Source organism: Theobroma umbraticum, unplaced genomic scaffold (assembly GCF_002168275.2).
Source record: "Theobroma umbraticum cultivar Fairchild unplaced genomic scaffold, ASM216827v3 scaffold_12.0, whole genome shotgun sequence".
Classification (NCBI taxonomy): Eukaryota; Viridiplantae; Streptophyta; class Magnoliopsida; order Malvales; family Malvaceae; genus Theobroma; species Theobroma umbraticum.
In genome coordinates, this window is record NW_018397272.1 from 2,825,081 (window position 1) to 2,849,283 (window position 24,203).

Genomic DNA, 24,203 nt, shown 5'->3' on the forward strand with positions numbered 1-24,203 from the left:
TCTTTTTTTTTTTATTTGTAAAAAAAGAAATTCGTCGGGCATTTGTTTTATGCGGAGGTTCAGTGCAGACCGGAGAGAGTTCGTGAACTGTCGGGAAAGCGTGGGTGATCTTTTCTGTTCATACACGTGGCCATCTTTGTGGATACGATGGAAAAAAAGAAATATTTATTTTTACAATTTTGAAACAAATAAATAAAATCATGAGAAATAATTGAAACAAATAAAGTAGTACAATTTCGATTATCATTTTATAAATTATTAAAGAGTAAATCAAGGATATAAAATAATTTTATTAAATATTTATTATTACACATTAATATTTGTAGAAAAAAATTTATTTATAATTTCGTCTAAAAATCTAAATAAAATTTTTGTATAAATTAAGAATAATAAAATTTCGAAACTCAAATATATTCCTTATGCTGTGGACATGTTACTGCCACTGGACCACAAAAAGAACAGAAATAATAATAATATTATTATTATTTTTTGAGGAGGCCAGCAAGAGGATCCATGATCCAAGGAATTTTAAATAAAAAAAATTGTATAAAAGCGAAAAATGGAGAAGTGCAGCCCAAACCATGTAGAGAGCATTAAATGCAGAAAAATGGCTTCAATGGGTAAACTGGCTTCCCACTACCAAGAAGTTGAAGACAAGAATCACTTCAGCCCTTGCTGCTTGCTACAACACAACCATCCTCTAAATCTTTGTAGAAGAAACAACATCTTTCCGGTTTTATAATACTAAAATTTGACTCGGTAAATCTTATTAATTACGGTTCATCATCTATATAAATTATTAGTGATGCGATTCATTTAAAATCAAATCTTATAACAGTTTTTTTTTACGATTTCACGTGAAAAATTTAATCACTTCTTTTGATTTTTTTTATTAATACATTCACGTGATATTATTTGAATCTTATCAAAACTTCCTTTTATATTATATTAAGTTATAAATAATATAAACAAAATAAATTTATCATGTTATTTTTTTTTATAAAAAAAAAATCAATTTATGTATCAATCGGTCGAAATATAGATATACCTATTACATCGTATATCAATAAATCTCTAACATTTAAAAAAGATTAAAGTGTATTACGAATTTTTGTTATTCTATAAAAGCTTTATTTGTCGTATAATCAACCTCCCATTAATGTTGCATTAGACATTGAATCGCTTGGATCAAATCGAAATTCGAACAAGGATAAGAAAAAGAAGAAGTTATAGCTTTAACAACCAATCTAGTTATCAACTTGAAGATCAATCCTTCTATGCCACAATTACCATGCCTTGGTAAACGCCCCAAAGCACAGCTTAATATGCTGAGCACTTCTCCAATTGAAATGTGAAGCCTCTCTCTTCCAATCTATTCACATGGCAACCGATATGACATTTTCAGTTTCTAGTTTGCTCCTCTCTCTCTCTCTCTCTCTATCCTCACCTTCCATCTCCCATTCCCTCTATATGATGTACCCAAAAAATTTGACTAGGTGATTAGCATAGACAATTAGTGACCAATGATTCTAGATTTATACAACGTGGTCACATTAACTAATCGGGTCATATTTACCATAGACAATAACATTAAATCTAATGATTAATACATTCCTCTTAAGTTGAAGGGTTTGTTTAACCTAACATAAATTATGAGAGATTTAGTTAAATAAACATGTATGGAACCAAAGTTTTTTATATTTTTTAAGGTTTATGCTTTGCTTTTCCATTACTACCGAATGGTTCACTTTCGTTTATCTAGTCTAGGGTGAAGACCATTAAACTTGGTTTTGTCAAATTGTTACCAATCTAAATCAAATGTTCAAGTTCCTTGAGAGTTTTAACATTATAATTTTTATGGAGCTTGAATTTTACCATCCTTAACCAGGAATGATCTTCCACCCTTTTCATTGATTTTCACATTGAATGCAATGATGAGTTATATTTCACTACCACCAACGTTTTCCTTCTTATCTGGACGTTCAGAAAAAATCTCGACTAGTATTGAAAAATAATGGTATGGAAATTTATTGGTAGTAAGTAGGTTCAAGCACAGGCCAGGCTGAACTGCACCATTCCATTCTATGTCAAAAGAATATCCAGAGTGCAAATGGGGCATAAACCAGCAATCCTGGCTGCCACACAATCAACATGATCAATAGAAGTGCAGGAACTACTTTATAATTACGCAGTAGTGTTTAGGCAAACAATCTTTTAAAGTGTAAGGCTAATGATATTCCAACCAACTTTTTGATTGCTTACAGACACAACATCGTGTACATCATTCCTTCATTCATTCATAAAATGGCTGAATTTTAGGTGATGTTCATATTACCAAAGAAAAGCAACTATCATGTTTATTTGTATCCCGACATCTTCCTAGAATTAAACAGTGGTTATCCTTTCACACCAACAACCAAAATGTAAAACGAAATCTGAGCTTAGAAAAGCATAGTACAAAGTGCCAAAAACCAAGCTGCCATGGACCTGTCTTGAACAAGGCAGGTATGCAGAACAGAACAACAATAAAGTACCAACTCTATCTGTAGCTCTCAGCATTTATACTTGGTAAAAGTATGACCACCAACATGAATTCGCGTAACAGGTCAAATTACAAAATTAAAAAAAATGATATTATACAAGGGAAGACGAATTCAAGACGTAAAAATGTGGAAAAATGCATTTGGTGAGACATATTTGGACAGAAAATCGGAGATTTAATTGCTTGATAGCAAAGTCTAATAAATGTGAAAAGAACAAAGTGAACAAAATGGATGGACAATCATCAACTACACAAATAAGGCGTTGACCAGCAGCATGGAAAAACAAGACCTATATAATAAATGTGCAAGATGCCAACTGCCTTCATCAATAAGAGAGTCCCCCAACTTTGTTTTCTATACCAGTTCCAGCACTCTTCATCTGCAGAAAATTTGAGGGCACATACTTTAGTTTAAAACCAAGTATTATGTTAGCAGTGAAGAAACAGTCAATTAACTAAAACCACCTTCAAATGATGTCATCCCCTCTTCAAGCTGTGGATTATAATATGACACATACGCATTTGTTCTGCTTTGGTTGGTTTGCTGCTTTCTTTTCTGGTCATTAATAAAAGATACGAATGTTACTTCAAGGAAAAAAGTAAAAAAAAAAAACATAAAAGCATCACAAAGAAAACCTATTTTGAGTTGGAAAAAGGACAACGAAAGTTGATAGCTGGACATGTATAGTTGGCCTCAATCTGGTGCTTCACCATTAAGAAGTGGCTAATAATCTAAATGCTTAACTACTGAGTTAAACATTTCGTGAAGTCAGCGCAATGCAATCATCACCTAAAGTTTTCCATTGCCCTAACAAGCAGAACCTCAACCAGCAAGTTTGAATAATTTCCAAACAGAAGGGTTTTCCTGGTTTTTTTTTTTCCCCTAAAAAAGGATAAGTTCAACATTGGTACCACAAACAGACAAAAGGACAGACGAGTATTATTGCTCTTTATGAAAAGTATCAGATTATAATTTTTGGAATCTCACAGATAATAATTGTACCTTTTTCCAAAGGAGGAGGTTGAACAACAACATGCATAGTCGTCACTCCACCAGGAATATCACAAAGAGGGCTCTGGCACTCTCCTAGTGTTTTGTTGTTCTCCAATATTTTTCCTGCACTTATTAACTTGACATCTTTCACAGTCCTTGGACCATTCTCCTTCTCTGCCCAAAATAAAAAGAATATAATTATACATTCAGAACAGTTTTGACTCAGAAGAATTTTAATATGACTGGAGCAAAATAAAAAGCAGAGAGGTCTCATGACATACATGAATCACGAAAGAACATAAAATGAAATCTGATGCCATTCAATCAGAGACATAAACTAAGACTCTATTCCTTACTATCTTGTTTGACATCGTGTATTTATACAACCATTTCTTTCCTTTTTTTCCTGTTCACTTAAAATTAGCCCACTGCATTGCCAGTTTTCCTGGTATTGAAAGAGCTAGACAGCAGAACTGAGCTCAAACTAAGCTTTTAGTTGAACTGAGTAACTCTAATTTACAATCCAAACTAACTGCAACATTCCCCATATGCCAACAAAGGAAATGAAAAAGCAAAGAACCTGAGAGCAAGCAATCAAGAGAGAGAAAGAGACAGAGGGATGGAGATGAAAGCAGGATGAACAAACTGACAACAGCAATATCCTAGCATAAATCTTAAAACTTCAGTCTAGGTATCTCAGTTATAAACCGTTCATCAAAAGTGCTTCAAATGTATGTCACTTTTTGAAAGCCCAGAATCCAACACAGACACACTTCCAATAGAAACACCTATGATGCAATGAAGCAAACCAAAAAGTTTACAATATGTTGGTTTAAAAAATGATAAGAAAGGACAGTATTCTTTGACACTCTTAGAATGATAAAAGGTTACATAAAATTCCATTTAACAGCTAGTCATGTTATAATGAGAAAAGGCCTGAACAATTCTTTATTCATCTTTCATAGCATGCCACTTTGGTTATCTTGGAAATATTTCATTAATAAGCATTTCATACAGCAATTATAATCAGCATTTCTAATCAATTTACTGAGCAAAGAACAAATTCCAGTTGCCCTAATTCTGCAGGAAGTAAAGCACAACATAATGATTCAATTTTCTTGCATAGCTTTCTTTCATCTGAATATTCAAACCAACACAAAAAAATTTTGAAATGCAATATCCTGATCCCATCCTTCTAGTCCAAACAATAAGGAACAATGAAACAGTAACAAAAAAACAATTAGATGAAGAGCAGATATATAAAAACAATGAAGCTGAAAGTTTGTCTGCACAAATACATTTGGATCCAATCAAACACCAAACTAACCTTTAGGCCATTGAGCAAGAACACTTTCCTTCAAGGTTGCAACACTAGTGGCGGCAGGAAAGGTTTTAGGACCAATATCCGATCCATCAGTCAATCGAAACTTGATCTCCAATTGATCTTGGACCCCAGCCATCTCCAGAAACCTTACAGACTTGAAAATCTGAACCACCCCAAGATCTTTACTTGGGCTTTCGCCTCAACTGTGTACGAAAATCTCAATCTGGATTGCCGTAAAGATACCGAGAGTCTTCTCAAGTAATTGGATTGTATCTATGCAATAATCAAAACCCCTAAGAATTCTCAACTGTAAATTCTGCAAAATTCAATTAAAAAAAAAAGCAAAAGCAAAATTGAATTACTTGACTCAGATACATTAGAAACAGATATGCACGCAATCTAGTTTGGGAAACAAAGCGTATAAAAGGTAGCAACTTTAAGACTATAGATTATGAATAACTGTTTCCAAGTAACCAAAATTGGGAAAATCCAAAAATAGATTATATTCCACTCCAAAAAATTCAAAGAAAAAACAAAGGAAAAACCCAACAACCATTGAGACACACAAGAAACAGTTGAACACAAAAGACATTTTAGAATCACCAAATCTTCAAATTATGGTGTTTAAGATCACAAATCAGCAAAAATCCGAAACTTTGTCACTCCAAAACCAAATAAATAGTCAAAAGAAGTGAAAAGGCTAGATGGGTTATCTTACTTGAGTCTAAAACTGATCTGGGTAGGTTTCTTTTGGCCGAAAACTCCGAGCTTTGAAAAAAAAGAGAAGAAGAATAAAAAGAAACTGATGGGGCTGCTTTGATATTATTATCAAATCAGTAGTAAAACAGAAAGAGAGAGGAAGGAGAAGAAGAAGAAGAGATGAAGTAACAAATCTCTAAAGACGAGGTTGTTTCGGAGTTTTCAAAGTCTTCTAAATCTGTGGTCAATGCCTCCATCCTTGCCTTCTCCTTCCAATCTCCTAAGGCTATGGAAATGGACAGATTTCTTTCTCTCTCTCCCTCTCTCTCTCTTAATAATAAAAAAAAAAAAAAAGAGTGACCTTTTTGTTAACTTGCAACATCACAGCAACTTAACAACGTTAAAGTAAACTAACAATAAGAATAAATAAATAAATAAATAAACAAACTAATGTAAACTACCCCTCAATTCTACATGCATTTTCTATGTGTTTAGGTAATCAGTTATCATCCACCAAACCTATTTTAGTACTTACCCTTTCAAAGACTTGTCTCAAATTCTATTTACATGTGAGATTTTAGGAACAATATAACTAAAGCTAGGAGGCAAATAATGGTAATCATTCCCTCAAAAGTGATAAAATGGTTCAACATGTGACCTAAATTGTTTGAAGCATGAAAGTAGACAGTTAGGGTCATCTTTCATAGGCTCCAAATGATGGCACAATCCGCTGTACAATTTGGAATTTGTCAAACTCAAGGCACTTTTTTTCTTGTTATTAACTCAGTAACCAATCTTTTGAGGAAAAGTCCAAAACATCAAAATGGTTGATCATTTGAATCAAGACCAAGATTTTTTAAGAGAACAACTTGGGGAGACAACAATCTCAAATCTAAAATTTTCTCTAGCTTTTATAAGGAGTGTCTTAAAATAATTTATTAAGATTATTATTTTGCATTAATCATCGGTACAATTTCAAAGATTTGATTTTAACTGAATCAAATATTTAAATGCTCGATTATAATATTAAATAGGAAAATATTTCTATATCTTAGAAGTATGCTTAAGGTACTCGTTTTGTAAGACCCAATTTTCTTTTGTGTTTGATGGACTGATGCCTAATGTTGAATTGGCAATAAATGATTTCCATGTCTGCTTTTGTTTGGCGATTGACATGTCCAAGACCTTTTCAGATTCTTGTACATAAGGCTCTTTGGAATAATAATCGATCAGATGAGGCTAATCAAGTCTTAATCATTTGGTTAAATTATTGGGAAGATTTGTATTAAAAGAAAATGGGAAGAGAATCCTATCTGGTAGAGGGAAAGTGGGGGGTAATTAAGATGAAGAGGAATGTGTTAAGCACAAGGAACCTTTTCACCTAGAAAGATCAGAATTGCCCACATTCGGTTGTCGACTACTTATAAAAAGACAGTTAGTGGAACCTGGTTTTCTTGTAATCATCAGCTTAGCAAATTCCACAAATAAGAATCTTTTTCCATTGAGCATATTTGTTAAATAAGAATTTGGTGCTTATTATTACATAAGATCACAACTGACCTCACGCTTTCACAAGCATCTCAATGCACAAGGTTGAAAGGCTAAATTTAAAAGCAGATTTGGCTTTGAAACTTTGTTTGTAATTGTCAGCTTGTACAGACAGCATGCAAAACATGGGCTGCCCAAAGCCTTGAAACAAGCGACTTCCTTGGAGGCTGACAATAACATATCCCTGGGAAAGATTAGCAGCTCTGCTGGTATATGGGAAAGGGGAGATGACTCTGTAGCAAAGTGCAGTAGACAAAGCTAATAACTCAAATATGTCATGGAAAAATTGGAAAGAATTTTTCTGCACATTTTAAATGTTTCTCGTGAAGTGTACATAACAAATACCGATATATAACCTAAGAAGAGGTCCCCAATTCATGGGAGCTGTAACAAAGCAATCTCCATCATCTAGTCCTAAAATTCAACAAGATATTTAAAATCAAGGGGGAAAAAATGGGGGAGGAACTAACAAAAATGAAACCAACAAAAATTTTTCAAGAAAATGGAAGGGAAAAGACAGTCTGGGCTGACGTTGGAGCCTCACCAAATGACCTGCCCAAGCCATTCTCTTCCTACACCAATGAATCCAATGACATCAATACAAGCACTTCTAGTCTTGTGTATTTTGCACCTTATTCCAACATGTGCACTAAGCCAAGAATCCTTGCAGGAAGATCAATATCAGTATCCTTTTCCCACCCAAAAAAATAAACATCGATTGCTATGTTACAAACTGAAAGAATGAATTTCATGCCCATGCTAGTAATGCAGGTCCTTCCTGCAAAATGTTTTGAGTGATGACAGTAAATCCCGTCCTCAAAATTGTTGCTCTCTTGGCCAATTTTCATCTCACCTTCTCAAATAGATCTCAAGGAAATTTCAGGCCGCAATAGAACTTATGACACTTGACTTGCTAGTGTCTCTTCCCAGTCTATCTGTTCTTCTAACTCCTCTAGCTGCTTAACTACGATTCCAAAATGTGGCAGTTCCTAACAAAATCATTGGAGTAGTTGACATACTTGGTCCAAAATGGCCGAAGATGCTCAAAGCCAATCTGCAACCATGGTTTTGACTGGCCATTGTAATGAATAACTGCAGCTCTTTTCACATTATCAATATTGGTCTTACTCTGATAGCCCAAGCCAAGCATATGCCATGATGGGTCGATTGGATGAACATGGCCCTTAAATGCAATCAAAGCAGGTGGTAGAGTTCCAAGCTTCCACATTGTCAGGTTTGACTTCAGGTTCTGCCACAAAGAAACCAACAATCAGAGTAAAATGGTGACAAAGAAACTGTCAATTTGCCAGCATTCGCCATCAAAAACTAAATAATAGTCAACTTCTTATGATCTAAGTTCACATCCATGGTGAAGTTTCAGGTTTCCAAAAATGTTTTCCTATCCAACCAAAGATGGTCAGCAACTTGTCACATTAATTTGAAATGAAAATAATGTAAAACAAAGCGTCAGTTTGCATGCTTTCTCTCTCCTATTGCAGCCACTACCAGTGGCAACCCAAATTGATAAACTTTCCAGTCTATGTCCTTAGAGTCAGTTCTCTTTGTCTCTTTTTATTTTTTGAATGGCAGTTCTCTTTGTCTTTTGCACTGCAAAGCTTGCAGTTTTTCCTCAGTTTCTAAGACATCATGCTTAATAAACACAGACAAATTTAAATGTTAAAGAGGAAACAAATCCTTAAACTAATCTGCTTCTAGAAAACCTAGTCAATTAGCATATGTTCTATAGCATAAAATAATCTCCCATGTATTTTTCTAGACAGCTAGTAATTTGCTTTTAACATACCAAATATATCAGTCATCATTCATCAACAGGAATAGCTTCAACTAATGAATCAATCTGAGAATTCAATGTTTCTAAATGTTTTTCTCAGGAAAACTTTTGAAGATGAAAAAATTTTTAAAGACGAGTGATAGTGGAAATATTTTCTATAGATGAGTGATAGTGGAAATATTTTCTATAGAGTAATCCAAACAACAAAAAATATTTTCGACAGTTTATCCAAATAACAGAAAATATTATATTTTCCATTAAAATATTTACACAAAAGAGATTTTCTAGCAACAAGTTATTTTCCGATTACCAAACAGAGCCAAAATGGAATTTCTTGTACAGAAACAGTGCCATTATACCAGATAGTCATGTACAGGAAGGAAGACAATGATGAGATTTCAAACGCAGGGAGGGGGGAATCATTGGTATGAACCCTTTTGCAGCTAAGCAGATGATATTACATTTACAAAATTCAAAATAATCAATTTTGATAGTCATTGTTACTAAAGTCCAAATAAAGAGGAGGTCAAAAATTAAAGAAACATCAGGAAAACTAGTAGACAACAAGTTACCTCTTTCAGCCAGGAATGATATTTTTCTCTTATATTTGTCTTCCTCCATGCACGAAGATCAAAGATATTCATCCCATAAGCCCATGCACATTCATCAGGATCCAAATGCTTCATTATAAGGGGATGGGAAAAATTAAAGTAGTTTCTGAAACGTTTGGACATCACCCACTCATCTTCACCTTTACAAGTTTCTACAGCTCCATTAACCTTTCCCCAGAGATCAATCTCCCAAAGGGGAGACAAATCACGCTGAATTACAACATCATCATCTAAAAAGACCACTTTGTCAAGGTTCGGAAAGAGCTGCACAAAACACACAATCAGAACACACATTTTGGGGAGAAAGACTGCACAATAAGTGAAATTTATAGCCAAAAATATATATCAGCTATCACTTTTAGTAATACAAACAGTAATGTGCACACCAAATAGGTGCCTAAAAAGACATTGTTTAAGTTGGTCAATAAAGATAACACATTCAAACCCAACGAATGCATATCAATATCAAGCCTCAATCTGCACCTAATTACAATAATGAATGGCTTCAGCATTTTTTTTCATATCCATCTTACTTGGTTGACTGAGAAATCATTACATTGTACAGTAATGATCCATAATGATACCAAGCCAAACAATGTTGTCAAACAATCCCAATCTCATTCAAAGATGTTAGTATGCTCAGTTATGTCAACTTTCGCTCTTTGCAAGGTTAACAAGATCAGTACCCCAATTACAGATAAAAAGTATAATATTATGCTGAAAAACAAGCTTCAATATGAAGTTCACAGGGAGCAGGTGCAGGAGTGAAAGGGAAACAACTTCTAGCCAACATTGTCATGACCACAAAAAAAGGGGAAAATATCCCTCTTCGAAATTGAGAAATAAATCAAAGCATCAAAGGTTCCATGCATCCATGTAAGAGAAGAAATAGTCAGTCAGATCTCACTACCTCTGGTAAATATATCCGAAGGTGGTTGAGTAAGGATATGTACTTTGGACTTCTAGCCTGCAATTTTGAAGCAAATGTTCGAGGAGTAGTATCAGAGAGATTTGCCCCTGCAACATGATTGCCATGATAGTAATTTCTGATGCCATTATGGTTCTCTACAGCTTCAAGCACAGGAACATTCTCTCTAGTTAACCAGTCAAACTGGTGAACTCCTTTCACTTCCACAATGGCAGGGGATATAGGGTTTAGTGCAAACCAGGAATGCATACCCGCATAAGTTTTCTTGTCTGTGATGATATGAAAGACAATCTTTTCAGGTTCCAAAGAGGACTGGACAGCAGAAGCAACAACTACTGCTGCAGCCAATATATTGTCTGTTGACAGGACAAAGTGGTGGTAAGAGTTGTTAGAAAGCACAGGGAGTAGCTCAGGAGAAGGCAGTTGTCTGCGTGCATGAGCATTGGAAGAGTATTCATCAGTTAACCGCAGAGAAAGACAGTGAATGCCTTTTGGAATGGAACTTGCAGCAAAGTGTTTATTCATCAGCTCTGCAAATTTAGATTCCCTAATTTCCCTTTCAAGTTTCTCCATCTGTGCAGAAAAGACAAACACTAATTAGAAAGTTCACCAAACTTATAGAGTATGAGAAAAATTGGAATCCATACTGGAATGTATATACAAATATTCGTTTTCCCAAGCACTTCCTAACATTTTCACGATGTAAATTGTCAAAAAAAAAAGTTTCATTAAAAAAGAGACGGTTAGAATAGGAGCTACAACAGATACACAGGGAAATGGCAGTTGAAGCTAGTATTAAAAGGACATCTTAACAACAACTGAGGGTCAAGATACCCTTCTAAGCAAAAATAATGCTAAAAGAGGGAAGGAGATCAATCAATTCATTCTCTGCTTGCAAAATTTTTGCAGCCTGATGATGTATTGCTCCAAAAATATCGGATCTGTCAAAACACTCCACAAATGCAACATGAAATCTTATACAGCTCCCGCCTTTAGCCTTCACAGACATGACTTATAATCACTGATAAACAAATTCATCCAGACCACAGAAAGATCATAGCATGAGCTGAAACTAGAACTTGAGCAGATCCACAGAACACAAACAGGTTGAGGCCCAGCAAACAGATCATGTACCCATAATATAATCCAACCTGCACTTAATATATTCATGGAAGGCCAAGAATGAGGTCATTACCTAGTATCAGTTCAGACTTCACAAAAATAACGATCCTACAGAGGTAAAATGGTTACAGCCCTAACTTTCAGCATTTTTGTTCAAAGAGGCCATTATCAAGAGTCTTAAGTTTCTTCCCTATAATTCATTAGCACCACACAAACTAATAATATAAGATGCTATGGACGTGAATCAATTTGAATTTTTTTTTTGGCTTTTTTTTTTTTGCCCCCTTGTTGATTGCAATTTATAAGAACTAAGTCATGAATCATAAAATTTAAGAAACAAAATTCAAAGAGTATGTTTAAAATAACTGCATTATATATTGGCTTGAATGAAGGACTTGATCTCTACCAACAGGCTAAGGATTAAGGCTCAGTTAAGTTAAATTGAGTTGAATGACAAATTCGATCATTAAATTATTTGGTTGAAGAATTGCAAATTTATATTTGAAAAAAGAGAAAACTGGAGAGAAAAGGGGACAAGCGAGAGAGGATGAGGGAGGCAGAGATAACAGATCTAACCAGATCACTTTATAGACAGTAAGAAATAAAACTTGAAACTTTCACAAATAAAAATTGCATTCTTGTCTTTGTGAATATACCCAACTTATATACCAAAAAAGAAATAATGTCCAAGTCCATCAAATCAGCAATAGTAGGCAAATAATAGTCTGCTTTCATCTTGAGAAAAATGAAGAGCTTGTTTGTTCACTCTTTCGACATCCAAAAACAAAAACCCAAGAATCATGCTTAGGTGAAGGTAAGGTTCTTAATCTTCTTTAGATCATTTTTCCATCTGTCTAGAATGTTATGCTATTTGTTTCTGAAACCCAAAATGCAGGGGAAGAGAGGAAAATTCAAAATAACATTAAGTTAGCCTTCCATCCAGATTATACACACTTCTTCGCATTAATATACAGGCAAAAGTCAAATAACCACCTAAGTGAAACAAACATTTAAACCAATAACTTCAAGGTCTAATATAGTGACAAGAAAATGCTCCAAAACCAGTTCAAGAATCAACCCAAGGTGCTTAATTTTTATTTGATGCAATGAAAAGAAATAAACATCAACCTTAGCCCTAACAGCCCTCACCATGTAAAGTATAGCAAATAACAACAAAGTAAATTAAAAATAACAAAATTCTGTAGCATGACCATACCATTGCTCTTAACATGAATGCAAAGGTTTTTGCATCATACTGGTTGTTCTTCATTTCAGAAACAAGTTGATCAAATGAATCTGGAAGCTTTAGATCATCTGGAATTTCCTCAGTGTTTACTTGATTGAGGATCTTATAAAAGTCCTTAACCAGTCTCTGCTGCACCATCATCATCACCAAAAAAGACCAGCCCAAGCTAAAATCATAAATAAAATTTTGACCACAAGACAAATCCAAAATACATTTCCAGCATGGAGAGAACAGGATACTTACTCCTGAATCATCAACCCTCCCAAGAAGTCTCGGTCCTAACCGCCTACCTAAACAATCTGAAACACAGTAGAACAACAAGAAGGAAAGTCATGGACCCAATGACAGCATTATAAAAAGATAAAAGGCAGAAAGGAGGAAATATACCAATCTAGTTAGTTGACTCAGAATGCAACAGGAAAAGCACACTCAATTCTTAAATGATCATAGTAAAATTTTATCAATATAAACATTGATATTTAAATACCCAGAAGAACCAAAGAACACAATTAAAAAAATTAGTTACAAGCAATCAATATCAAGCACTGATGAGGACATCATTAGATAAGTTTGGCTTCACCAGTTATATAGAAATGATAAAATGGAAAAATATGTATGAATTGAATAAGCAGCGCAATGGATTTGAACTTTCAGCACTGTCTGCATAATCTATCTAGTTCAAATAATCTGATATCCAAAGCAGTTACCAATTAACAAATGCACTGCACTAACTTAAGATTCAGATTCAACCAGCAAAATTAAGTCGAAGAAACCCATTGACAGATTCATTTTTATTATATGTGGATCTTATAACAATGTTAATAACTTTTCTCAACTTTCAGCACCAAAGCACACAAATTTGCCACCAACATAAACTACAAAATAGAGATTTAGGGATCAAGGCAATCATGCCACACTAACAACCTACAAATCCTAATTTATCTGTAATCAAAACCAAGCCAACATGTTAGCCAATTAGCTACATCCATACACCAAATCCGATTGACATCAATTGCAAAAAACTGGAGCATCATCATATCAACCAAATCAAGAGGCCCCCCACCCCCGAGCTGAGTGCATGACCAATTACACATATCAAACTAAAATTCCAAGAAAAAAAGTCCAAAAAAAAGTCCAACATATCAACAAAACTAAATTACATGAACATTACAAAAAAGAGCCACATAGTATCCAATTAGCTCCATCCACACATCAAATCAGATTGAAATTAATCCAGAAAACATGGGCATCGCGGTTTCAGCCAAATCAAATGCATACCAAATACACATGAACAAAATGAGAATCAGGATAACTAAGATTCCAGATAACAAAACTAAAATCAAATGCCCATAACAAAAGGAAACCCCAATCAAATCAGTTGCGACCCATCAAATGCATAACAAAAATAAACCAAATCAAATCCAATCAAGATCTATTAGAAAACAATAATCAAATCATAGAAAATAAAAGGAAGGGTACCAAATGAGGAGCACTTGTTGACACCTTCAAGGGTAACAAGAGCAGTAAGAATGAAGACAAAAGGCAACAAGAAAGCGAGGATGAGAATGGTATGGAAAAGCGTCCTATATGAAATATGTCTGGCTGCCACCTTGATCTTCATTAAGTCAATAAACCCATTGTTGCTCGATATCGTTATACTTCTCATGCTAGGCGAGACGTGAAGCTGCATCCTTCTCTATGCAGCCCCACCACAATTGGACAACTCTTCTCCCCTCTCTCAAAAAAGACACCACCTTTCTTCTTATTATCAAAACCAGCAGCTGCTGCTCCACAGTATCTCTCTCTGCTCCTCTCCACACCCAATCCTAACCCCACCACCATCAGATCCAACCCTTTTCTCTTCTTTTCTCGATTCAAGCTTTGCTTTTTTGATCGGGGTTACCTTCAAAACTCTCCCTGCTCTTGTTGGTCTTTTTAACAAAGACCTCCACTGCATTGGATTTTTAACACCTACCAAAAAATATTGGTTCTATTTTCTTTTTCTTCCCCCCTTTTTTTTGGGTTTTCTTGTTCAAAGAATCAAATTTGGGGGTTTTTGAAATCTGGGTTTTGATTATTAAAGCTTTAGCTTGGTTATTTTTTGCTCTGCCATGGATCAAGAAAAGAAAGAAGAGAGGGAAAAAAAAAAGAAAAGAAAGAGAAACTGGGTTTTTTTTTAATTTTTTCTGTTAAAAGAATGGGTTTTTTCTCTTTCCTCTTGGGTTTCAAGGAGCTCTCTCATTGGTGGATCAACTCATCTAATTTTCCCTTTTTTCAGAAAAAAAAATAAAATAATTATAATTTAATAATTTAAAAAAAATGATAAAAAAGAATATATTTTTTCTAAAAAAATGAAAAAAATGAGAACTTTGATGAGTCAATAGCGTGTTGGGTTCAGAGAGAAAAAGATGGGGATGGAGTTTGACCTTTGAGAGAGAGAGAGAGAGAGAGAGAGAGAGCAAAGCAATAATCTTAGAGCTAAATTTAGATGTCTTCTCCTAAGTTTATGGGCAAGCATTTGCTTTATATGTGGATATTATTTTCTTAATTTTACTTTTAAAAACAAACACTTTTTGAGTTTGTATATCATTCCAATTAAACCCGAAGAGTTTTTGTAATTATGGATTTTGTATTACCAACCATTTGCCATTTATTAAAAAAAAATCCTAAATCATTTTAGATTTGTGAGCAAATTGGGTTAACAAAGAAAATTCGAATTCAATTATTTTTATTAAGATATTAAAGAGTTTTTAACTGTTTATTTTTCCTAACAAGTTAATCCTTTTCTGGATGAGAGTTCACTAGATTCAAAACAAATTGTTAATATCTTATTATATGTTTCAATTTAATTGTCAAAATGTTTGTAATGTCATGATATTTTCTATGATCACATTAGAACTTATCCAAACTTTGAAAAAAGAAATAATGGGTAAAAATTTAGACTCCCAAATTTATCACATTCACCTTGAGGTTATCCTTGTGGTGATCGGATAAATTTTGCTTTGGATCTTCATGAATTTGTATACAAAACCCAACATAATTGAATTAGTGAAGATTATATTTCTTTAAAAGTTTTTTGTGAATATGACTCAATTTGATTGCCAAGTTATAAGCTTGTACATAAAACGACACAACTTTCTGTGGGTCACATGCAACCGACACCTGGGAATATAGCATTAAGTTTTAGACTTTTTCCAATTTTGCTACAAATAATTAATTTAAATATATAAAAAAATTAAACATTCTTTTTTGTCAATGGAAATTTTACAAATGTTTGTCAATTCAATTATGGCTGACCAATTCAATAACAGGGTTCTTTTCCCCCTTTTTGTTTTAACTTTTTGAATTTATTTTTTATTCGAAAAGGAAATATTCAAATCAAATTATTTGAACACCAAGTGTATATATGTATATAGATTTATGTTTAAAACAACAACTTCCATATTAAATAAAAATCTTTATGAATTAGTGATGTAGGAATAAATTATAGTATAAAATTCATGGCATTGCTTAAAAGGCAGAAATATGTCTTATTCATATAGCAATTTTGGTGTAAACATTAAAATGACCCTTCATTGCTCTATTAATTTCTTTATTATGAATATGAATTATGAAGAATAATGACACATGGATTGGGTTTTATGTATTTTTCCCACTGTTTAAAGAGTTTTCTAGACTTCAAAAAAAAAAAAAGAGGACAAATAACATGAATAAGAAAAGAATTAGTCAATTAGGGGAGGCAGCCTTGTAGTATGTAGACCAAACAAATGGCTTAGCTAATCTCCTCCCATTCACAAGGAATGCAATCAATGTTGTTGTTGGAGAGGCACCCAAGAACTTTCCTTTTTCTTCTAGGGTATATTGAATCTCATTGGTCTTTGATTCTTGGGTACCATTCTATAAACCCTATGTCTTTCTCAATGATTTAAAGTCACTGCCTCCTAATTACAATCTCAATACCACCTTAATAATCACAACTAAAAGAGAAAGAAAACAAACAAATATTACAGGTTTAAATCTAAATATTTATTTACATTAATATGTATGATTTTAGGTCACAACTCATATAATTTTAAAATAACTAAGAAAAATTAGTACACGATAACGATAATAATGAGAAGGTTGTCGGATAAATGATTATGCCTAACAACATTTAGCTAGTGTAATTTTACATAGAAATCAACTCTTAATCTTGTTCAAAGCCGGCTAACATGAATAAAACCAACCCATTGTTGACCAAGATGTTCAACATTGTTTTAAATCTTAGGCTGAATTGCACATTGTTTTGACATTAAGCTAAAAGTCACAAATATTGTGTTTATAACTAATTATTACATTTAACTATTTAACAGCCTTCTTCCAAAGTTAGGTGACTTTAGGCCAATTGATTAACCAAACTGGAAATAATTATGTTTTTAAGGTATCCTTTGCACTAAACATGTGATTAACGTAGCGCTTTATAAGGGCAAAAGGGTTCTAGTTCATGTTGGATTAGGCTTTGTCCCAAGATGGATAACAGAATTTGGGACAAGGCCATGAGGGATGATCTAATCTAACATCAAATATTATACTGTTCTCTTTTTAAGTGGGCCTGTCAAAGAGAATCTCCTAATTGGTTAAAAGGCAATAGCACATGCCATGTAGCAGTGAGTTGGAGACAGTGGGTTTAAAAGCTCAGATAATGAATGGGTGAATCATTCTAAAAGCCAAGATGTCAAAGACCCCAAAAGTGGATCAAGTACATGGAAACAAGGTTACTTGTACACATTCAACTCCCAACTAATGCAATGCCTGTTCACTGTCTTAATCTATTTGTTTTTGTCCCAAGTTCAAATTCCCTGGTCTGCCTGCCAGAGTTCCTGTTAAAGGCTCCATAGTTTATAGTCCAACAGCTTAAAAAGAAATAGTATTGTTTTTGATCATTTCAATAATATAATCTAGAAAAGGTGAAATGGAAATTACATGTATTTCAACTATTTGATTGGAGTAATTTTGAATGACACAAGTTTCTAGAACTTGGAATACCATCATGGTGAACAGACAAAAGCAAAGAGAAATTTTGGGGCTCTCTTGAGAGCAACTAATCCCTTTCAAGTTGTCACTATGTTTGCTTTTAATTCGGGGGAATACTTGGGACAATGATTGATAGATAGGGCTATTATTTCAACATTTCTGATGAGAGATGGAACTTTAAGGTATTCTATTCTCATATGCAAATAATGACTCTTTTCACCAATTTATGGCATTTTTTTCACAAGTTCCATCATAAGATTGCAACGTTGTCACAGGTATTTCCAAGATTTCTGTTTTGGACATGATCCTTATACATTTAAAATGCTCAAAAACAAAATAGTCAATGCAGGTTATCCATCAAATTGGAGGATAAGCATAAATCTAAAAATAGATTAATGTTAAAGCAATAATATGCATAACTTTAGAGGAATGCAATGAAAAAAAAAAAAAGAAAGAAAAAGTTAGACTAAGCCCATGAAGTATGCTAGAATGTATAATATCCCCCAACCTCATCACACTGAACAAACACAATGATGTAAAGTGACAGAAGAACATTAGAGGTTCATTTGGTATATAGATGAACAAATAAAACAAAAAATCAAGACAACTATATTAAGAAGTCATACTATAACTTGAGATTTTTTGTGAAAAATAGGTTACATCTGTACATTTGACATATGATGTTGAGATATATCATGGAGAACTGACTCAAAGAACATGGCTCACCCATAAACCCAGGGGAAATTCATTTCTGCTAGGAAGCATAATCTACAGTTTCTGTTAATATCCAGTATTGGAAGGCCTACCCGGTATCTTGAGATTCCAGAATAACAGCCACGCTTGCAAGTGAGGCACCTGAATTAATCGTTATTAGATTTTCTTAATGAGGTTTAGCCCATTGTAAAGAATAAAAGAAAACTCCTAACAGACTGACAACAATTTGCCCTTCTCCCTGTATGATCCTGATTACAGTTGACGTGACTGCACCATCATAGAAGTATTAAGAGGGGGGGGGGGGAGGGGGGGGGGGGGGCAATACTCACTAACCCATCTGAACAAGTCTTCATGTATAGTTCTTGTTTGCATCATGGTGATTTAACACTGACTTTGGCATAGGATATAAATTTCCACTTTATGAGTATAATTTCAAGCTGAGGAATTTAGGCATTCAAAATGATAATCCTTATACCAATTTATGATATTTCTGACCTCAATCAAACTGTGAGCTGGTGCTTTCCGCAATCCAATTTCGTTAACTATATGTCTTATATTTTCTGCATCTTTCCACCTTCCAGCTGCAGAATAAATTTTTGCCATCAACACATAGTTTCCAGTGTTTTCTGGCTCCAGCTCAAAAAGCCACTTTGCAGCTATCTCCCCTAGCTCAACATTCTCATGTATTACACAAGCGCCAAGCAATGCACCCCAAACAGCATGACTAGGTGCAAGTGGGATTGTTTTAATGATATCATAAGCTTCATCTAGCCTACCAGAACGACCAAGAAGGTCAACAATGCAAGTATAATGATCAGCTTGAGGGCTTATTTGGTGGTTTCTAAGCATGAGTTTGAACAAATCTAAACCCTCATCCACCAAACCAGCATGGCTGCAAGCATGCAGCACAGAAGTGAAAGTAACTTCATTAGGCTTTACCCCGGCTCTAACCATTTGTTTGAAAAGTGAAACAGCAATCTCACCATGCCCATGTCCTCCATAACCAGCTATCATCACACTCCATAGATAAATATCCTTGTTCTCATTGGGTATCCCATTAAATATCTTGTGGGCAGATTCTAAACTACCACATTTTGAATATATATCAACCATTGCAGTAGCAATTTCATTATTTGACACTAATCCAGACCTTAGCAGGTAAGAATGCATGTTTGTTGCTTGCTGCATATCTGCACAGATGGCATATGCAGGTAGAAGACTCTTCAAGGTAGCAGCATTAGGTTTCATTCCTTCTATCAGCATTTCTTTGAAAAGTTCCACTGCTTCCTTCCCAAGCCTATTATGTAAGCAGCCAGAGAGAATTGCATTCCATGGAACTGTATTCTTTTTTGAAGTATTCTTAAAAACTAAGAAGCTAAGGTCAACACGATTGCATTTACCATACATATCGATCAATGAAGTTTCCACCATAACACTATACTCAAGCCTTTGCCTTATCGCCCAACCATGCAAACACCTGCCATCCATTAGATTCTTTGACTCACCACAAGCTGAAAGAAGAGATGCTAATGTAACCGAATTAGGTCTCACACCTTCAAGTACCATCAACAGGCAAAGTCTCAATGCAGCTCTCACATCACCATTCAAAATACAGACATTGATCAATGAAGTCCAAGTCACCACATCCCTTTCAACCATCCCATCAAAAATGAACCGTGCTTCCTTCATACTCCCACACTTTGCAAACATATCCACCAACGCATTCCTCACCATCATTTCCTCCCCCCAACCCTTCTCTTTCACCAACTCATAAACCCTTCTCCCCACCTCCAATTCCTTCAAAAATCCGCAAACTGGCAAAACCGAAACCACAGTAGCACAATCCATTTCCAACCCATCATCCATCATCTTATTAAAAACCCCCAAAGCTTCCTTAGCACATCCATTTTTAAAGTACCCACTAATCATTGAATTCCAAGAAACCACATTAGGCTCCCACATAGTATCAAAAATTTTCCTTCCTTCCTCTTTCTCCCCACAATTCATATACATTGTCAACAAAGAATTCATCACAAAACTGTCCTTTTCAAAACCACCCATCAGAACTCTCGCGTGAACCACCCCACCAAAAAAGACCAACTTTTCTTCGCCAACAGCCATAAAAACAAAAGGGTAAGTATAGTTGTCTGCCCTACATTTCCCCAAGTTAACCATTTTAACAAACAAATTTAGTGTTTCTAAATAAAACCCATGCTGTGCATACGTTTTTAACATCATGTTGTATGAAAACAGGGCCGGTTGAGGCAATTCATCGAACAGTTTACGAGCATATTTCAAATGGCCGCAGTTGGCGTAGGAAACGGAAAGGCTTGAGCGGAGATTGGGGGAGAGGAGGCCTGATGCTATGGCTAAGGCATGGAGCTGGGTGGTTTTGGTGAGGGCTTTAGTGGCTGCATAGTGTTTTAAGAGAGATTTGTATTGTTTGCCTTTGGACAAGGCAAGAGACTGGCCATTCATGAAATCTGGCTTTTCCGTTGTGCTAGTATGTTTGTTTTGTCTGAAAAATTATGTTTCCGTATAAAAGTAAAAAATGAAAAAGTACCATGTTTAAGTATAAAAGTAAATAATATATAGTTGAAATATTTAAAATATTTTTTAAAAAATAAATATACAATTTTTATTTTATACAAAATAATTATGTCATAATTAATGTTGCAATTTAATCACTTTGTTTTCTTGAATTTTAAAGACATTTTTAGTTCATAAAATAAAATAAAATAACTATTATGTCAAAATAAAATAAAATATAAATAAATATTATCATTCATTTTAATATTTATTTAGTAAAAATAGCTTTAGAATAACAACAGAATAAATGGTAAAAATATAAAAAAAAAATTTATAATAATATTTTATTTTTAATTTAAAATATTTATTTTTATAATTTATTGAAAGTATTTTTTTTAAAAAAACCTTTAATATGATTATTTATTTTATTTATTAAAATATTAAACATTTTTAATTTATAATTTTTAAAATATTAATATGATTACTTTATGTTATTAAAATGACAAAGTTTATCAGGAGTGAAGACCACATGTTCATGTCCTCATCGTTTCTCACCTGTTTCCATGAAGAATAGCGTGCATTTGATTTACTCAAGTTGATGGGCGGCTTCCATTTAAACTACCAAAGAGAACCTTTTCTCGTCTCCATCAACAGGAGAGAATAGGTTCCATCAAATGCAAAGTTTAGTTGCAAACTTGATCTTCACTTCTAAGAAACTTTGTTGCATGCGTAATATACAGATGAATTTCTTTAAATTAATATTTTTTGATATCATAAAAATTTATTAATTAATTAAAATATTATTTAATTAATAATTTATTAATTTATTAATTTATACATCAATTAAGTTTTTCTTATGTTTAATTGAAATATAAATTAGTTGTTTGACATCACCCTTCATAGTGGAGTCTATCTTGCCTTGATTCAGGTCAGAGTACCCTCCTTATGTAGGTAATGACCTGTGCATGGTGATGATTCCCGGTGAATTCGAAAATTGCTTATTTCATGTAATATATATATATATATATATATGTATGTATGTATATGCATTCCTGGCATCTTGCAACTGATCAGTTGGGTTGAATATCTCTTTGCTTATGACAGATGAAATAACCACCATCTTTGCATTTTCCCAGACAAGAAGAGAAGAAAACAACCTGTTGGCAGATGTGTTGGCCTGAACCAAAGGTAAATATATCTGCCAGGTTTTGGCTCAGAATCATTTCTTAACCTATAGATCTAAATTTAGTGATGTAATCATCACATATGAGATTAATAATATGATTATACCTTCAAATCTTGTCTTGTTTCTCTTTTGATGGCATGGGTAACAAATCCAACCCGCTTAGAAATAGCAGGAACACTCAGGGCCATTTCATGTGCTTGCATCATGACCTCATCTCACAGGTATCCTTGATTCATTGGTGAAAAGCACTAGGAGTTAAAACTTATGCTCAGACCCTCATCTTCAACTTAAGGGTTTATGTTCTGAGGTTCCCTTGTGAAGTGTAATACTAAGACATGATATTTGACAATGTTACCTTGGAATTTACTGAGAACATAGAATGCATCGATAACTATTGACTCTTCCAACATAAACTCAAAAAATTGACAAACAAATAATCATTAATCTTGGCTGCTGAACCAAATCCAGTTTGCTGCAGAACAGCTTGAGTATTGCAGAGCACTTGAGAGTTGCAACCATGAGAGAACTCTTGATTCATTGGCTGCAGATGTTAGAAATAGGAGTTTATTGTTCAACTTAGTTGTACCTACAGAAGCAACAAATCTCAAAGTGTTGCCTCAGTGGAGTTTCCGTTCATAAGTTCATTATATGGCTATTCAATGCCCAACAAGTGCTCTGAGATTGCCTTTTTCAGCACAGAAGAGAGAATTCCAGGAATCATTTACCAGCAAACAGATAACTCCCGTAAAACAAAGAAGGACTACTTGATGGAAAAGAGATAGAACCTTCAATGTCCTTTTAGCTTTTCACATCACACTTGCAGAGGAGAACAAAGGACAATTACAAAGTAGTCCACTCATTACTGTGGCTAAGTAGTTCATACGAACAATTATCTGTACACAAACCTGTAGTAGACTAAGATTTAGAAAGAAAAATACCATAATCAAAATCCAGTTGGAATATTATTCCAAATTGACAAGTCTCTCTAGAGAAAGAAAGATATGTCAAGAAATCACAAAGCACTGACCTTTACATAACTGATTATTGGAAATCCTAATAATAGTAGACAATCGCCAATACGTTATGATGATGAAGCAAGGCAGGCAAAAAGGGTAATGAACAAACTCATCAGAGAAGAAACATACTGACGTGATCTTAATCTCACTGCTCATCACTTCCTTTTTACCATCCTTGGCCAAACCTAGAGTACTATAACCCATTTGCTGGATTCCAAAAAGGTGAAAAGAAACATAGGCTGAGACAGAAGGCGATGCTTGGCAAATGGTTTGTTGGGAGTGACTGTTCTAAATCAATGACCATAATCCATAATTGAAAGAAAAAATGTAGAGGAATAGCTTATTTTTAAGCCGCTCAGGTGCCAATGAAGCCACGAGTTAGTACTTCTAATAATGAGAGTATGAGAGGTTCGGGTTTCTTCAGTGGTATTCACTGTATCTGTTTACAATTGAAAAACCAACAAAAAACCAATTCCATGATTGAATTTTATAAGGAAAATCCAATGGATTGAGATGACAAGGATGAATCTCACAATTGAATCCTATCAAATGAGATGTTTGATATTTAATATGGAGAGTAAATCCCGATTCATGTACATATGAATGACTATCCTTATAAAAACCCGTAGCAGCCATTCCATCATTGACCAAGGTTGGACCAGGTAATAGTTATAGTGTGGCTCAGCCTATAGCAAAGCACTTTCTTACTCACGTGGATTATCCACAAATTCCAGGTCACACTCAAACACACATCATCGTACATCTCATACGGCTACTTATACTTTGTAATGAACGATAAAAGAGTCCCATGAAACACACCCAAACCTTTACACCTCCAATCCCAGTTACGTCAGTGCTCCTCCACTTTCTTAAGTGTTGCGCAAACCCCAAGCCGTCCTGCTCATCCACAGCCCTCTCAGAACCCACAGAAGGCCATGG

The 24,203-nt window shown here is 34.3% G+C and overlaps 3 protein-coding genes and 1 pseudogene across 8 annotated transcripts in view; all 4 read right to left on the reverse strand.

The window, feature by feature from the left end:
* Nucleotides 1-2,526: 2,526 nt before the first annotated feature.
* Nucleotides 2,527-5,925, reverse strand: LOC110426628 (membrane-anchored ubiquitin-fold protein 1-like). Of its 2 annotated transcripts, none has more exons than XM_021441886.2 (5): nucleotides 5,579-5,925; nucleotides 4,864-5,133; nucleotides 3,546-3,710; nucleotides 3,008-3,098; nucleotides 2,527-2,922 (listed from the first exon to the last, which is right to left on the reverse strand). In XM_021441886.2, exons 2-4 carry the CDS (start codon nucleotides 4,994-4,996, stop codon nucleotides 3,043-3,045), a joined length of 354 nt encoding a protein of 117 aa, XP_021297561.1. In that variant the 5' UTR covers nucleotides 4,997-5,133; nucleotides 5,579-5,925; the 3' UTR covers nucleotides 2,527-2,922; nucleotides 3,008-3,042. The 2 variants fall into 2 exon arrangements, with proteins under 2 accessions (XP_021297561.1, XP_021297560.1); XM_021441885.2 differs by having other exon boundaries at nucleotides 4,864-5,176.
* Nucleotides 5,926-7,382: 1,457 nt separating this feature from the next.
* LOC110426611 (putative galacturonosyltransferase 13) lies at nucleotides 7,383-15,271 on the reverse strand. 4 transcript variants are annotated; one of them, XM_021441859.2, is made up of 6 exons: nucleotides 14,310-15,271; nucleotides 13,050-13,105; nucleotides 12,777-12,935; nucleotides 10,421-11,011; nucleotides 9,472-9,774; nucleotides 7,383-8,356 (listed from the first exon to the last, which is right to left on the reverse strand). In XM_021441859.2, exons 1-6 carry the CDS (start codon nucleotides 14,494-14,496, stop codon nucleotides 8,072-8,074), a joined length of 1,581 nt encoding a protein of 526 aa, XP_021297534.1. In that variant the 5' UTR covers nucleotides 14,497-15,271; the 3' UTR covers nucleotides 7,383-8,071. The 4 variants fall into 4 exon arrangements, with proteins under 4 accessions (XP_021297534.1, XP_021297535.1, XP_021297533.1 ...); XM_021441860.2 differs by having other exon boundaries at nucleotides 12,777-12,932; nucleotides 14,310-15,270; XM_021441858.2 differs by having other exon boundaries at nucleotides 12,777-12,932; nucleotides 14,286-15,269.
* Nucleotides 15,272-18,865: 3,594 nt separating this feature from the next.
* LOC110426723 (Tetratricopeptide repeat (TPR)-like superfamily protein) lies at nucleotides 18,866-21,042 on the reverse strand. The gene has a single exon (XM_021442013.1). It carries the CDS (start codon nucleotides 21,009-21,011, stop codon nucleotides 18,966-18,968), a length of 2,046 nt encoding a protein of 681 aa, XP_021297688.1. The 5' UTR covers nucleotides 21,012-21,042; the 3' UTR covers nucleotides 18,866-18,965.
* A 1,646-nt stretch (nucleotides 21,043-22,688) lies between these two features.
* The window catches only part of LOC110426827 (protein FAR1-RELATED SEQUENCE 5 pseudogene), a 4,762-nt pseudogene continuing 3,247 nt past the window's right edge, over nucleotides 22,689-24,203 (reverse strand). The window contains exon 3 of the transcript XR_016351971.1: nucleotides 22,689-22,834. The product of XR_016351971.1 is annotated as a protein FAR1-RELATED SEQUENCE 5 pseudogene (transcript). The remainder of the gene's footprint in view (nucleotides 22,835-24,203) is intronic.

Coding starts and splice junctions, on each gene's coding strand:
- LOC110426611 (XM_021441857.2), bottom strand. CDS start 14,496: ATGCAGCTTCACGTCTCGCCTAGCATGAGAAGTATAACGATATCGAGC. Junction 12,936..13,049: donor GGAGGGTTGATGATTCAGGA/GTAAGTATCCTG, acceptor ATGATGGTGCAG/CAGAGACTGGTTAAGGACTT. Junction 9,775..10,420: donor TTCGGATATATTTACCAGAG/GTAGTGAGATCT, acceptor TGTTTTGTGCAG/CTCTTTCCGAACCTTGACAA.
- LOC110426723 (XM_021442013.1), bottom strand. CDS start 21,011: ATGAATGGCCAGTCTCTTGCCTTGTCCAAAGGCAAACAATACAAATCT.
- LOC110426628 (XM_021441886.2), bottom strand. CDS start 4,996: ATGGCTGGGGTCCAAGATCAATTGGAGATCAAGTTTCGATTGACTGAT. Junction 3,711..4,863: donor TCTTGCTCAATGGCCTAAAG/GTTAGTTTGGTG, acceptor TATTTTGGGCAG/AGAAGGAGAATGGTCCAAGG. Junction 3,099..3,545: donor ACCTCCTCCTTTGGAAAAAG/GTACAATTATTA, acceptor ATTAATGACCAG/AAAAGAAAGCAGCAAACCAA.